This window comes from Marmota monax, unplaced genomic scaffold (genome assembly GCF_021218885.2).
Source record: "Marmota monax isolate L192 unplaced genomic scaffold, Marmota_monax_Labrador192_F-V1.1 WCK01_AAM20220418_F8-fsc00141, whole genome shotgun sequence".
Lineage (NCBI taxonomy): Eukaryota > Metazoa > Chordata > Mammalia > Rodentia > Sciuridae > Marmota > Marmota monax.
The window spans coordinates 752,755-766,211 of NW_026692981.1; the positions used below are offsets into that span (position 1 = coordinate 752,755).

Below are 13,457 nucleotides of genomic sequence, written 5' to 3' on the forward strand. Positions count from 1 at the left end.
AAATGCTGGTCTCTCTTCCGATGTCAGCCCTGCCGCCAAGATTCTTTTGGGAGGCTGACGGCACCAGGGTCCCATGCCTGCTCCCAGCTGGCCTGAAAGCTGTCCCACGGCCTGAGACAGGCCAGGAAAACCATGTGGGCACTCACCAGGACTTAGTCCTGGTGAGTGCCCACATGGTTTTCCTGGCCTGTCTCAGGCCGTGTGTGTTGCAAAGAGCCCGCTTCTTTTCCTTCCAGTTACTCAGTAGAGCGAGTCTGGAAGTGAAAGACACAATAGCCCCAAAGCGGAAGAAAATTATGCATCCACAGAAATCCAACACTTGCCTTCCTCATAAGGGGCAAGAAATCTTATTCTGGGTCTCTATTTGCTGGAACTCACACTGACTCTAGTGGGGAATGAGCACGTCCAAGGCTTACACTAGGAGCCCCCCACCCACTCCACTGCAATAGTAAGAACTTCAAAGAATGTTTGAGGAATCGTGGGAAAGCACACTGAGGAACAGTGGGTGCAGGAGTAAGTTCACACGGTGTCCAGGCCTAGCCTATGTAAGCCCTCTCTTCAGTAAGATCTCCACTCTTATGCCAGGAAATGTAGGGTCCCAGCTTCTTAGCTGGTGGGTTCATGATTGAGAAAATTTGTTCTTCTTAGACGGTAAATCCACTCACACTTGCAGGTGTCCTTCATCTTTTATCATGGAATTCATGCAATAAGCTCCCAACACATGCACACTAGAGAACCATGTGGAAAAATATGGGGAATAAAAGATAAATATTAAGTGGCAAGCCATCACACCTGGACTCTTAATGAAGGTGCTGTCGTCTGGATCTCAAGCATTGCCATCCAGGTGCCATTGAGGTGGTGGGGACTTTAGGAGGTGGGGTCTACTGGAAGGTCTTCAGGTCACATGGCTTGCCATTGAAGGGATTGGTGAACCCCAGGAAATGGTAAACCCTTTTGATGGCTCACATTTTTTTTTTTTGGAACTGGGGGTCAAACCCAGGGTTTTACAAATGCAAGGTAGATGCTTTGCCACTGAGCTACATCCCAGCCCTCACCTTGATACTTTAAAAAATTATTTCCTGGCCTCTAAGGGCTTCAAGTCTAGAGGGAATCAAGATGAAAGTTCCTGGGTAACCCATTTTCCTCCATCTGACTATCAGCTTGACTGGCTATAGGTGTGGGCTGTGCTTGCTGGAGATTCGGAGTGCAGCTTGAGATGCTGGCCCTTGAGTATACTGATGCCACCAGCCTGGGAACACATCCACTCATTCAAGAAACTCTCACTAAACCCTTTTTTCTTTAACTTTCTCAGCTGTGGGCAACTTGAGGGAAAGAAGTTTCTTCCTTGTCTTAGCATCTATTTACCTAGCCCAGGTGCCTACAGGGACGGGTAATTCTGAAGAAATGAGGAAAACAGCTTATCAAATCCTGAAGCTGGATTTCTCTGGTACTTTGGAAGGCACAATGATCTGAAGAAACAATCCACATGGAACAAACTCACAAAGAATGAACACAGAAGCAAGGACACCAAGTTCCCAACATAATGGTACTAACACCACACAGATGTTTGTGTACTAAGTCTGAACGGACAGAACATGAGCTATGAGAAATGTCATACCAAGCTCACCATAGGGTCATTTTTACTTTCCCAATAAAGCACACTTTCGAGTAAGATCATAATGTCCATTTTACAACCAAAGAAGTGGATGAATCCACTCCACTCCAAAAAACAAGGATAATTACATTAATGGGGGGTGGGGGTGGGGTTCCAAGAACTAAAGAAAAAGCACAAGCAAAACCAAATTATAATCACACTTAACAAGGACTTCCTGCTGGATAATAATATTTTAATCTGAGACTGAGTATAGACTTCAGTGTACTGTGACACCCAAGTTTGCAGTTCATTTTGATGAATCATCCTGATTCTCTGAAGTAATCAGGGCTGCTCTGCATGTATTTGTGAATCCCTCAGAGCCTCAACACACATGTAAGTGCACTTGAGAGATCTTTGATCCCAACTTCCCTCCAAGCTCTGTCCTTTACAATGGTTTGCCCCAACACTCTATCTATGAAGCAGTCTGAACTGTAGGTGCAAACAAGACTCATTCAGAATTCTGCTCTGCCATTTTCTCAATTTGACCTTGGGGAGACATGAAGACTGACCCTCCTGCTGCCGGTGATCAGAAATCAGCTCCACACTGAGAGCACTCCATGTCCTGCCCTAGCCCCCACTCTATCCCTTATATGCTTCTACCATGATGCTCATCTATCTTATTCCAGTGATCTGTCAGACTCTTACCACCAAGGTCATTATCTCCCATTGTCACTGTCTCTCACTGTGGTTTAATAAATGTTCTAGGCTAAAGAACTAAACAGAGAAAGAAAAAAGGATCTAGGTTGGATGAAGGTTTTGAGACAAGGAGGTGGAGTGAAGGTCAGTGAACGCAACACAAGATGAAAATTGAAATCTGCCAAATGACTCTCATCCTTAAAAATAAAAGCATTTTTTTTCCTATAAATACATTAGGGAGGAGGTTCCTAATCCAAACATAACCCAGTAATTCATATCTGTTTTCCTAAATAAAATGATGCTGCTCCCTTATCTGTACTCAGTAAACAGAACAAGACTGCCTGAACTATCCATTTGCACTCTAGCTACATGTAAAGACCATTCCTGGGCCAAGAAAGTGGCATTTTTAAGGGACCCTACTAAACAAGAGGAAGGCTACCAATCAAGCAGACATCAGCAATATTCAAAAGTATCCTAATAACACGAATAAGGTGTCTGAGGCAGGCAGTTACAGGGCAAAAGAGGAGGGGAGGTCCTCAAAACTTCCATGTCTGGGCTTGACCCGAGCCTCCTGGTCTCAGAAACGGGCTGAAAACGTTTGCCTGGGTGTCGGTGTCATTCCAGCACGAGGTGCACAGGAAGCAGAGCGGCCACGGGAGGTGACCGGCCTCCCCGGCCTCACGAGTCCCTGGCCCGGGAAGGTTCCTCCGTACTGTCCGAGGGTGGTGGGGCTCCAAAGATTCTGGCAAGGAGGCCTCGGTTGGAGCGGGCCTGGTCCTGGACTGTGGCCAGGCGGGCCCGTTCACGCCCCCCTGGCCGCGCGGCTTTGCGGGCCCTCAGCTCCTGTTCCGTGGGTCGCTGGGCAAACGCCCAGGAGCCGTCGGGGCGGGTAGGATCCCCGTCGGCGGCAAGGAAGCGCTGTCCCCGCTCCACACTGCGGAGATAGAAGTCCGTCTCGCGCTTGGCCTGGGCCACCTCTGCTCTCAGGCGCTGGCGTCGCACCTGGCGCTCAAAGGCCAGGTGTTCACTGAGGTGGGACCAGGTGAACCGGTGCAGGTACTGTAGGCGACAAGACAAGGAAAGCTCGGGGACAGGTCGGACCGGAGGGGACGGGGCGGGCCCGAGACCGGCCGCTCTCCTCACCTTGAGGTTCCACAGGTCGTACCGGAAGGGGCTGCGCCGGCGGGTGCCCATGGGAGTGTTGTGCAGGCTGGCCGCCACCCGCTTGGCCACGCGCTTGTCGCGGAACTCCACCCAGCCCTCGGTGTAGTCCTTGCTGTACCTGGACCGCTTCTTCCCTCCGGAGGCTGCCGCCGCCTTCTTCTTGCGTCTCACGAACTGGTCTGCGGACCCAAGGCAGAGCAGTGGTCAGCCCGCTCTGGGGCAGGGCTCCGGGCCGCGCCCTCCCGCCCCGCCGCCGGCCGGGGTCCCGCCTCCCTGCCCGGCCAGGAGCGAGGACTCCGAGGCGCATGCGCCCCGCGCCCGCTTCCCCGACTCACAGCCCCTTCCCTCCGGGCTCAAGTCCCCGCCGCGACTTCTGGTCCGTGCCCGTCAGGGGCGAGTCGGCGCGGGGGCGGGACTCGGAGCCGAACCCCCGCCGCCAAGACCTGGGCACTCACCCTCCGCCTGGAAGAAAACGCGCCCGACCTCGCCATAGGCGCTGAGCAGGTTGCGGACGTGCAGGGGCCGGAAGCGCGGCGGAACGTGGCCCAAGTACACGATGCCCGGCACCACCCGCTTCTGGCTGCAAGCTGCTTCTTCGCGTTCCTCCGGCTCCTCCTCCGCCTCTGTTTTCGGGTTTGGCGCGTCCAACGGCCCTTCCTCCGAAGTTGCCTCAGCCTCCTCAGCCTCCATGCCGAGGATACGTGAAGCACGACAGCCGTAAAGCGGTCGCTTCCGATGGCGCGACCAAGAGCCGAGCTCCAAGCCGGAAGCTACGTAACAAGTCAGCCGTAAAGCGACCGCTGCCGTGACGTGAATTGTGCACGACGGCCTGCGGCCTGAGGCGGCGACGACAAGAGGGACAACGGGTTAGCCCAGAGGGCTGGGTCCTAGAGGGCGGAAGTGAGGAGCAGATTCAGGGCCAGGGGCGTTGTGAATGTTTTGAAAATTTGTATGACCATTAGAGAACTTGCTTGACTCCTATTTTGCAATGATATATCCTCCACATATACCATCCGTATTTATTTATGTTGCAAATTTCTGCGGGATGCACACACGACTTGGGCCTCAGCGCTCGCTGCCTGCGCTCGGGACTGGCTCGCACCTGAATACTGCCTGCTCGGCGCCTTGGCAACCTCCACCCCCACGACCCTGGCCCTCGCCCTCTGGGGTGCCTCGGGACCATCAGTGCAAACCCACACTCCCCCGAGGTCGCAGTGGTCAGACATGGCCACAGCCACAGTCGCAAGAGTGATCTCTGAAGCACTGGTACTTTGGAGAAGAATCTAAAATGTTCTCTCACAAGTTCCAATGTGACAGAGGGTCGTAGGAATCTTTCCTCTTTCCCTCCCTCCAAGGACTCAGTCTGTCAGTCAAGCATTTGCAGTCTCCTTTGGGAGTACCTGGGGTAACCCGGTGTGGGTGTGTTTTTGTTTGTTTGGGTTTTGGATTTTTGCGTCCTACAGCTACGGATCCTAGAGACCAGGACCCAGAGATTGGAACCTTCCAAAAGGTAACTCCTTCGAGCCGGATTCGAACCAGCGACCTAAGGATGACCACAAGTAAACACCTACAGTCCTCCGCTCTACCAACTGAGCTATCGAAGGGCATGCTGTGACCTCCTGCAGTATAGTTTAAATATTGCATTCATGGTTTAATTTTTGGCTATTCAAATCCACCTTGAAAACACATGAACAGGAGGAAGTTGTTGAAGGTATTAGAGATGTTCTAAAAATGATCTGCACTAGTGATTATACAAGAACACGAAAAACTTATTCCCACGAACTTCAAGATTTATGCTTTTTATTGCATAAGTATTTCATGTAACTCTTAAATTGCCACCAATTGTCCAAGTCGCTCCCTTGAGTGTAATAGATTGGACCACCCTTAGCACTTCACCTGCTCTTCCGTCTGCTTAGCAGCCTCCTTCCGCTGCTGAAACCGAATGGTTATAGTAAGGTTTTCATAAAAATAGACAGCTAGGTTCAAGACTCACCATCTTGAAGCACAGTACTTCCCAATTTATTTGGGAAACTGATGCAGCTTTCTGAAAAACAAGGAAAATTAGGGTTCGACACAAGTTATAGACACCAAACATGAGAGGTGTTTTTTGTGTCGTTTAGGAATTGGGTATCTCATGCTATATTGCCCAGTTATAATGGGGCAAAACCAGCAAACACAGCACGCTCTTCACCTATAAGAGAAGTGTAAATATTCCCTTTAGAAGACGACTGTCAGCTTTGCTTTGCTAACACGCACCAGTGGTGACGTTTAGCTTCCTGGCTCCTGAACGCTGACGGGGAAAACAGGAAGCCATATGAACAGACTTGTCTTTTATGAAGTTCATTGTTAGAGTCTGTAAACAAGTCAAAATAACACCTGGCATTTTGCCAGGGGAATGTTAGAGTTCGTAAACAAGTCTGGATGGTGCCTGGCAAAATGCCAGAGGGAGTGGTTTGAGAAGTAACAAAAGCGAGCCATTAAGTGTGGAGATTCCATATTGGTTGACTGATGTATCTAGTTTATGCTAATTAGATAAGCTCTGTGGAATGTATAAATACTGCTCCTGTCCTGCAATAAACGGCTCCTACTCCTGCTGTATCAACGTACACAAGTTCTTCGTCACCCCCCCAGTTATTCTGCTGCAGCCGGACAGACTGCGGCAGATGGTGGCCCGTTACGGGGAGCCCCGGGACACTTGGGGGTAAGTGACGAAAAAAGCTGCCCGTCCATAGATAGGATGGGAGCAATCTGCTCGTCCCTAGGCAGATAGGGCGAGAGGAAAAATGGCCATTTCGAGAAAATGGAGAAGATTGATACAGTATGTTTGTGTCTTGTTTTGTCTCAGTGTATTGTATTGTCTTTGTGATGAAAATATGGAAGGGGTGAGAAGTAAATTACTAAGGGAAGAAGGCACCCCAGTGGAACCAAGAATAGTTAGGGCATGTGTTGATAAAAGCCCAAGAACTCTAGTCAGAAAGAAAAAGAAAGTTCAGAAGAAGGATTATCAGAAAAAAAGTTGCAGCAAAAGGCTATTACTAAATACTTTTCGTTACCGGAGGGTGCGTGAAGCGGAGAGGCGGCTGCCAAGTGTGCAAGCCGGTCACAGCGCAGCAAGGATTTTCCAAGAGGTGGCAGCGACTGGCCCTTCCCCGCCTCCTGGCCCGGGAGCTGGCTCTTCCACTGCCGTGAGCCCAAATCTAGACCTGACCTGGAGGCACAGTCTCGCAGGCTCTTGCTCCCTGTGCCCAGTAGCAGTTTGAGTCCGGGACACTCCCCAGGGCCATCTGGGGCTGCCCAGGCTACGCCACAGACCTACGGTGTCCCTGATGTTTGGTCATTTTCAATGCCATTAACTACAATGGTTCTCCCACACCTGGAAGCTAATGAGTAATGAGCACTATTAAGGCTTATTTCAAATGTAAAATCTTGAGATAATGTACTAAATTGTTCAGAAGGTTGTTTTCTTAGTGGAATGCTACAGGATTTTCTTTAGCATCTTGCAGAGTTCCTGCCTTCGTCCCAGTGCCGGTGAGGACGAGGTGGAAGAATTTCCAGTGTTGCTGAGAACCGGACTGAGACTTCGGCTGAGAAACGGACGAGACTTCGGATCATGCTGCTGCCTGCTGCTTACTGGACTGTGATTAGGCTAGCTGCCTGCAGAACTTACCTGGACTGTGATTTAAGCTAGCTGCCTGCAGAACTTACCTGGACTGTGATTTACCGGGACTGTGAGTTAATCTATTGAGACACTGCTTTACCTGGACTGAGACAACAAACTGTAATCTACAACAAATTGTAACTCGGTATCTTTGCTAACAGTGTCATTGCTGGTATAATTTTTCCAAGGGCTTCTTGCATGGAGCCATCAAGTGGCTTGGTATTGTGGCATTTTGTATCCTCCCTTTCTGCTTGTAGCAGGTTATTTATGGTGTTTCTGTAAAAACCACTATGGTCGTTATTTAAATTAAACAAAAGGGGGAAATGTTAGAGTCTGTAAACAAGTCAAAATAACACCTGGCATTTTGCCAGGGGAATGTTAGAGTTCGTAAACAAGTCTGGATGGTGCCTGGCAAAATGCCAGAGGGAGTGGTTTGAGAAGTAACAAAAACAAGCCATTAAGTGTGGAGATTCCTTATTGGTTGACTGATGTATCTAGTTTATGCTAATTAGATAAGCTCTGTGGAATGTATAAATACTGCTCCTGTCCTGCAATAAACGGCTCCTACTCCTGCTGTATCAACGTTCACAAGTTGTTCGTCACCCCCCGGTTATTTTGCTGCAGCCAGACAGACTGCGGCAGTTCATGAGTTAGGAAATTTGTGGAAACACTGTATTCTTAACTTATCTACAAAAGATCCTCACTCATTAAAGTTCTTCATAACTAACGTCTTGGAAAAATACATTTTCAAAAGATCCTGTTCAGTGAGTCTGCAGCGCACAACTAATATTTCATGAGTTTTTCAGCCGGCTCCTCTCCGTGGGAGGCAAGAACACACCGCCTGGTGAGGGTCTTCTAGAAATGCACGTCGCCGGGACGAGGGCGCGCGGCGCAGAGGGACCAGGGGCTGGCAGCCCGCGTCCCCTAGAGTCCCGCGGGCGAATCCGGCCGCACACCCAGCCTGCTGCCCGGCGGGCGCGGACCGTCCCCCAGGGGGCGCCCTGCGCGCCAGCCCTGTACCGCCGCGGGTCCCCGAGGGGCTGTGAGCAGATGCCTTTGGTCACCCGGAGCCTGGACGGGCGTAAGCCCCGAGTGACGGGCGGGTAGCAAGTGCCTGCGGTTACAGAGCTCGCGAGACATCTCCCTGCACAGGCGCCAGCCGCACTCCCAAGACACTCAGCTCCTGTCCACGCGCCACTCACTTGTCGCCACTCCTGGGCGTGGGCATCTGGGTGGATTGAGGGGTGCTGCCCCTTTTCGCCCTGCACACCGACCTTTCCCAAACAGAACGCGGGGAACTGGGGACACGTCTCGGGTTTGCGGAAGGATCCGGTGGGGGCGGTGGGTGTGTGTGCAAAAGGGACTGGACGGATGGGGCTGCGTCTGGGTGATGAAGTTTTGCTCCAGTGACCGTTCGAAATGTCGCCTTAAAATTCTTGAGAAAGTACCAAGGTGACTGAGAACCCAAAGGCCGCTGCTTATAAATCCTAACAAGAATTATAAATCCTTATAAAAACTAACCCCCTCGTCGTAGGATCCTGCGTGGGGTCACCAGTCCGCGGGGTGCACCCTCCAGACCCGAGGTGAGAGCAGACTTGGTAGGAAGACTACTTAGGCCTACTCATCTACCGCTTCCAGAAGGGACTGAGTTCCTAGTTCATTCTGGACATGGCTTAGACACATAAGCAGGAGAACCTACTCACAATCGTACAAACAGGTTTAGGTGTGTTTTGTCTAGATCAAAACTCTAATCCTCCGAGCCGGACTCGAACCAGCGACCTAAGGATGACTGTTTGCAGATCCCCTACAGTCCTCCGCTCTACCAACTGAGCTATCGAAGGATACACGGGGGGTGACTGTTTAGGGTACTTAAAATAATTTGTGCCCTGATGATTTCTGCTTTGCCTATATAAAAAGTATGAACACGTTTAAAAACAACGTTCTCAGATACTGAAAATAGCCTATAGTCTATGTAATGATCCTGATATGGGGTTTCATGGGTCTACGAATATGTAAAATTCTTTGGGCGGTATACCTAAAGTCATCAAGCTCTCTACATATTTATCTCAAAACGAAAACACCAATAAGACCCCATATCCTCCTCTTCTATTTATAATTAATATCGGGCGAATTCTCCCCGATTCTCGCTGATATCCTACCCTCCTAAGTGAGCACCTCTTTTCTTTATCAGAGAGTCTGGGTTTACCGGCATGAAAGCACATGTGGCCAGCTATACACTGCTCTCCGTCCTCCCGAAGCGCTAAAGTCAGCTCACTGCAGAGAGAAAACGAAATCATTACAAGAAAATGGATGGAGCTCGAGTTTGAAATAAGCCAAACTCAGAAGGTCAAGGGTTGTATGTTTTCTCTCCTGTTTCTCTCATTGCGCAATGCTGCCCGGCTTGCTGAGGCCGTCGGGTGTCCCCGAAGGGCGGAGACCCCAGGTGGCTGCGAACACCGAGAAGGGCAGGGGCAGGGCGGGCGCGGCGCAGACCCTAGGGCGCTCGCTTGGCGCTTGGCGTGCGGGAGGCGGCGGGATCCACGCCCGCATCCTGCGGTGACTTACCTACCTCGCCCCGCGCAGAGGCTCGGGCCCTCCCCTAGAGCCACGTCCCCGAGTTCGCTCATCGCGGTGGAGGACACCGACCGCAGCTTCGGTCTTCGACAGTTCTGCCACAGGCAGGGATCTCCTTCCCCTCCGTCCTCGGGGATCTCCCTCTCCCCTCCGTCCTCCCGGATCTCCCTTTCCCCTCCGTCCTGGGGGATCTCCTCTCCCCTCCGTCCTGGGGGATCTCCTTCCCCTCCGTCCTCGGGGATCTCCTTTCCCCTCTGTTAGGGTCCTAAACAAGTCAAGATGGCGCCTGGCATTTTGCCAGAGGGAGTGGTGTGAGAAGTAAGGCCAGCGAGCCATTAAGTGTGGAGATTCCTTAATGACTGACTGCTGTGTCTAGATCCTGTCGATTAAGGTAAGCTGTGTGTAATCATGAGATGCTGATTCCTTATTGGTTGACTGCTGTATCTAGTTTATGTTAATTAGATAAGCTGTGTGTCCTTAGTTATGTATATATACCCCTCCTGTCCCACCGTATCAGCCTTCACAAGTTCCTCGTCACTCGCCCCCTGGTTATTTCGCCCAGCCAGCGGGGCTGTGGCACCCCTCCGTCCCCCGGGATCTCCTTTCCCCTCAGTCCTCGGGAAGCTCCCTTTCCCCTCCGTCCTCCGGGATCTCTTTTCCCCTCCGTCCTCGGGGATCCCCCTTTCCCCTCCGTCCTCCCGGATCTCCTCTCCCCTCCGTCCTCCCGGATCTCCTCTCCCCTCCGTCCTCGGGGATCTCCTTTCCCCTCCGTCCTCGGGGATCTCCTCTCCCCTCCGTCCTCCCGGATCCCCCTTTCCCCTCCGTCCTCGGGGATCTCCTTTCCCCTCCGTCCTCCCGGATCTCCTCTCCCCTCCGTCCTCGGGGATCCCCCTCTCCCCTTCGTCCTCCCGGATCCCCCTTTCCCCTCCATCCTCCGGGATCTCCTTTCCCCTCCGTCCTCGGGGATCCCCCTTTCCCCTCCGTCCTCCCGGATCTCCTCTCCCCTTCGTCCTCCCGGATCCCCCTTTCCCCTCCGTCCTCGGGGATCTCCTTTCCCCTCCGTCCTCCCGGATCCCCCTTTCCCCTCCGTCCTCGGGGATCTCCTTTCCCCTTCGTCCTCCCGGATCCCCCTTTCCCCTCCGTCCTCGGGGATCTCCCTTTCCCCTTGTCTTGCCGACCCGAACTCGGGTTCCCCCAGCGGGTTGCAGGTTTCTCCCCACACGACGTGTCTCTCCCGTCCGGCCCGCTGAGCACCAGCCGGAGTCCTCACAACCGTCCACCCCTCCCGGCCCTGGAGTCAGCCAGCACCGGGGCCTCGGGCTGCCGCAGGTGCTGGACCACGAAGCTGCCCAGTGTGGACAGGGTTTCGGAGGGCGCCTGCCCCAGGGGAACGCGCGGCCTTCGCGGGGATCTTCGACCGGGGCTATCTACTAAAGGCCCCCAAGGCCCGAGCGCCACCTTTGGAAAGAAAATCGGAGTCTTTTTTAAGCCCCCCAACTCGCTTTCTTTTTTTTCAACCGAGAGGTTTATTGGGGGGCTGCCCCAAGAAGAAGAAAAGGAGAGGCAGAGAGGAGAGGAGGAGGGCAGAGAGAAAGAGAGCAGAGAGCAGAGGAAGAGAGAGAGAGAGAGAGAGAGAGCAACCCCAACTCGCTCTCAAATGAGCAAGTTCACCCCGAGCTGCCCGTTACCCCTGCCGCTGTCGCCCTGATGGGAGCGGTTTGTAGAGCGCTTCAGGCGGTGACCTCGGACCGCTGTCCCGAGAAGGCCCGGCCTCCACTTTCTTCACGAGCCCCGCAGACGGTTCCGCACACACCGGCGTCCAGGTGTCCTTCACTTAAAGCCTAGAGCTGGGCGGCAGAGGACGGAGGAGACGGTGCCAGGCGCAGCATCCTCGTGCGACTCTTGTACTGCGACCCAAGATTCCTTTGCTACGGCGTTGATCTAACGTTCCTGTCGTCGAGGTCTCTGGGTCTCTGAGATCACATTTTTGAGAGAGGAATTAATACCTTTTAATGAGATTGGCACAAAATTATCAAGTGTGTCCTGTTAAGTGAGAGCTCTGCTCTGGAGCTCATTCCCCGAGGGGGAGGACACTGCGCCCGTCTCCCTGGTGATTCTTCCTTCCTGTGATTCTGGTTTCTCTGCAAGCAGTGACTGTCAACTCCAATGGGACCCGAGTCGCAGGCGGCATAAACATCTCTCCAGGAGATTCGTAAGTGCACCACACTTTTCTCAGCCGCAACTGAAAACCAGCCTGATGTCCTTTAGCTGAGAGGGACAAACAGGCCCCTAAATCGCCAGGACGGGGCTCTGGGGTGAAGGGGTCCGCAGAGTGCCCGGGAGCCTGAGCGATGCGGGCTACTGCCACCAGGGGGCGCGCGTGCCCGCCGTGCGGCCGCTCCGCGGGTCTCGCTGCTGCGTTCGGGCTGTGGCCCGGCGGAGGGGCGGACGCGCGTGGGAATCCGCCCACCGCCGCTCGGACCAGCTTTATCAGGGCTGGAGGATTTTCCGGGGACTGAATCACATTAACGACGGTCAATATCGGATTAGGGGTGTTTAAAAGTTGTTGCAAAGCATAATTTTTTAAATCCGGGGAGACTCCCGGACACCGAGAACGTTTTGTACGGGTTCAGCGAGCACAGGCGCGAGGGAATCCGCCTTCCGAGAGTGGGGATGGCGGCGATCGCAAAACGTGAGCTCCTTCGAGCCGGATTCGAACCAGCGACCTAAGGATGCCTGAGGAGCGCCCACTACAGTCCTCCGCTCTACCAACTGAGCTATCGAAGGGCCACGCAGACAGCCCCGCCGCTGCGAGTGCCAACGCTGTGCTGCGCGGCTTCACTGCGCACGCCCTGGTGTCCTGAGGCTCCTGCACCTTTTCCAAAGCCTTGGAAAGCTAAGCTATGGACCCGGGATCCGAAAACCAGCCCGGTCCGCCGCTCACGAGTTTGCAAAGGAAAGAAAATAAGGAGGCCCAGGAATTCAGAAGAATTTAGCACTGGCATTTCATTGTGATAAATTTAAATAGCCAATTTTGAATTCCACTTATAAACAGGATTTGAAATACTTCCATCTGCAGTTTCAGAGAGATGATTAGTTGGAGGAGGAGGAGGAGCAAGAGAAAAAAAAAAGTTAAAACTCAATAGAAAAAAAAAAAGAAGAAAAGAAACTTAATAGCATACTACAATGTACCTTCATTGGCGTTTGTCCCTGTAGATAAACCAGATCGTTACACTTTTAACTCGGACAGACCCCATCAATATGGAGCGAAAACAAACACTTTTAATGTAACGATCTTAACACATGTCCCATCGTCCTACATATAGGACACTTATAAAAACATACAAAATTTAATACAACAACCATAAAACTGCTCCTCTTTAGTTTTATAGATTTCTGATATTTAGGATGACAGAGCAATGGGTTGACACACATAGGAACTAGTTAATTTTATTTCCAGTTTCTGTAACAGTCTGAGGCTCACATTCTGTCTCTGTTCTCTTGCTCATGCTTGGCAAGTTTTCTATGACTGAGCTCTACCCCCAACCCTATTGGGTTTTGTACAAATGTAAAAATTAATGAGAAAATGATACTACTTCTTCCACTCAAATCCTAGAATTGCTTACAGAAGCAAAGGAGTAATACTTTATCTTTCATGAGGCTCCTGTGTGATAGGCTTGAATGAAAATTAATTTTATCTTTAAACTCTAATATTAATAGATTAGGTTAATTTCTCTTTGCTTCAATTTAGGTCACTTTCCAAGAGGTTAC

At 51.9% G+C, this 13,457-nt stretch overlaps 1 protein-coding gene and 3 non-coding genes across 4 annotated transcripts; all 4 read right to left on the reverse strand.

Annotated features, from left to right (window-relative positions):
- Nucleotides 1-1,623: 1,623 nt before the first annotated feature.
- Abt1 (activator of basal transcription 1) lies at nucleotides 1,624-4,189 on the reverse strand. The gene is made up of 3 exons (XM_046452430.2): nucleotides 3,910-4,189; nucleotides 3,434-3,633; nucleotides 1,624-3,349 (listed from the first exon to the last, which is right to left on the reverse strand). The coding sequence occupies exons 1-3, from the start codon at nucleotides 4,142-4,144 to the stop codon at nucleotides 2,969-2,971; spliced, it is 816 nt and encodes a 271-aa protein (XP_046308386.1). The 5' UTR covers nucleotides 4,145-4,189; the 3' UTR covers nucleotides 1,624-2,968.
- A 780-nt stretch (nucleotides 4,190-4,969) lies between these two features.
- Nucleotides 4,970-5,058, reverse strand: Trnay-gua (transfer RNA tyrosine (anticodon GUA)). The gene is given in 2 exon segments: nucleotides 4,970-5,005; nucleotides 5,022-5,058. It is a non-coding gene; the product is annotated as a tRNA-Tyr (tRNA).
- A 3,805-nt stretch (nucleotides 5,059-8,863) lies between these two features.
- On the reverse strand, nucleotides 8,864-8,953 carry Trnay-gua (transfer RNA tyrosine (anticodon GUA)). Its single transcript is given in 2 exon segments — nucleotides 8,864-8,899; nucleotides 8,917-8,953. It is a non-coding gene; the product is annotated as a tRNA-Tyr (tRNA).
- A 3,431-nt stretch (nucleotides 8,954-12,384) lies between these two features.
- On the reverse strand, nucleotides 12,385-12,473 carry Trnay-gua (transfer RNA tyrosine (anticodon GUA)). Its single transcript is given in 2 exon segments — nucleotides 12,385-12,420; nucleotides 12,437-12,473. It is a non-coding gene; the product is annotated as a tRNA-Tyr (tRNA).
- Between the last annotated feature and the right edge of the window lie 984 nt (nucleotides 12,474-13,457).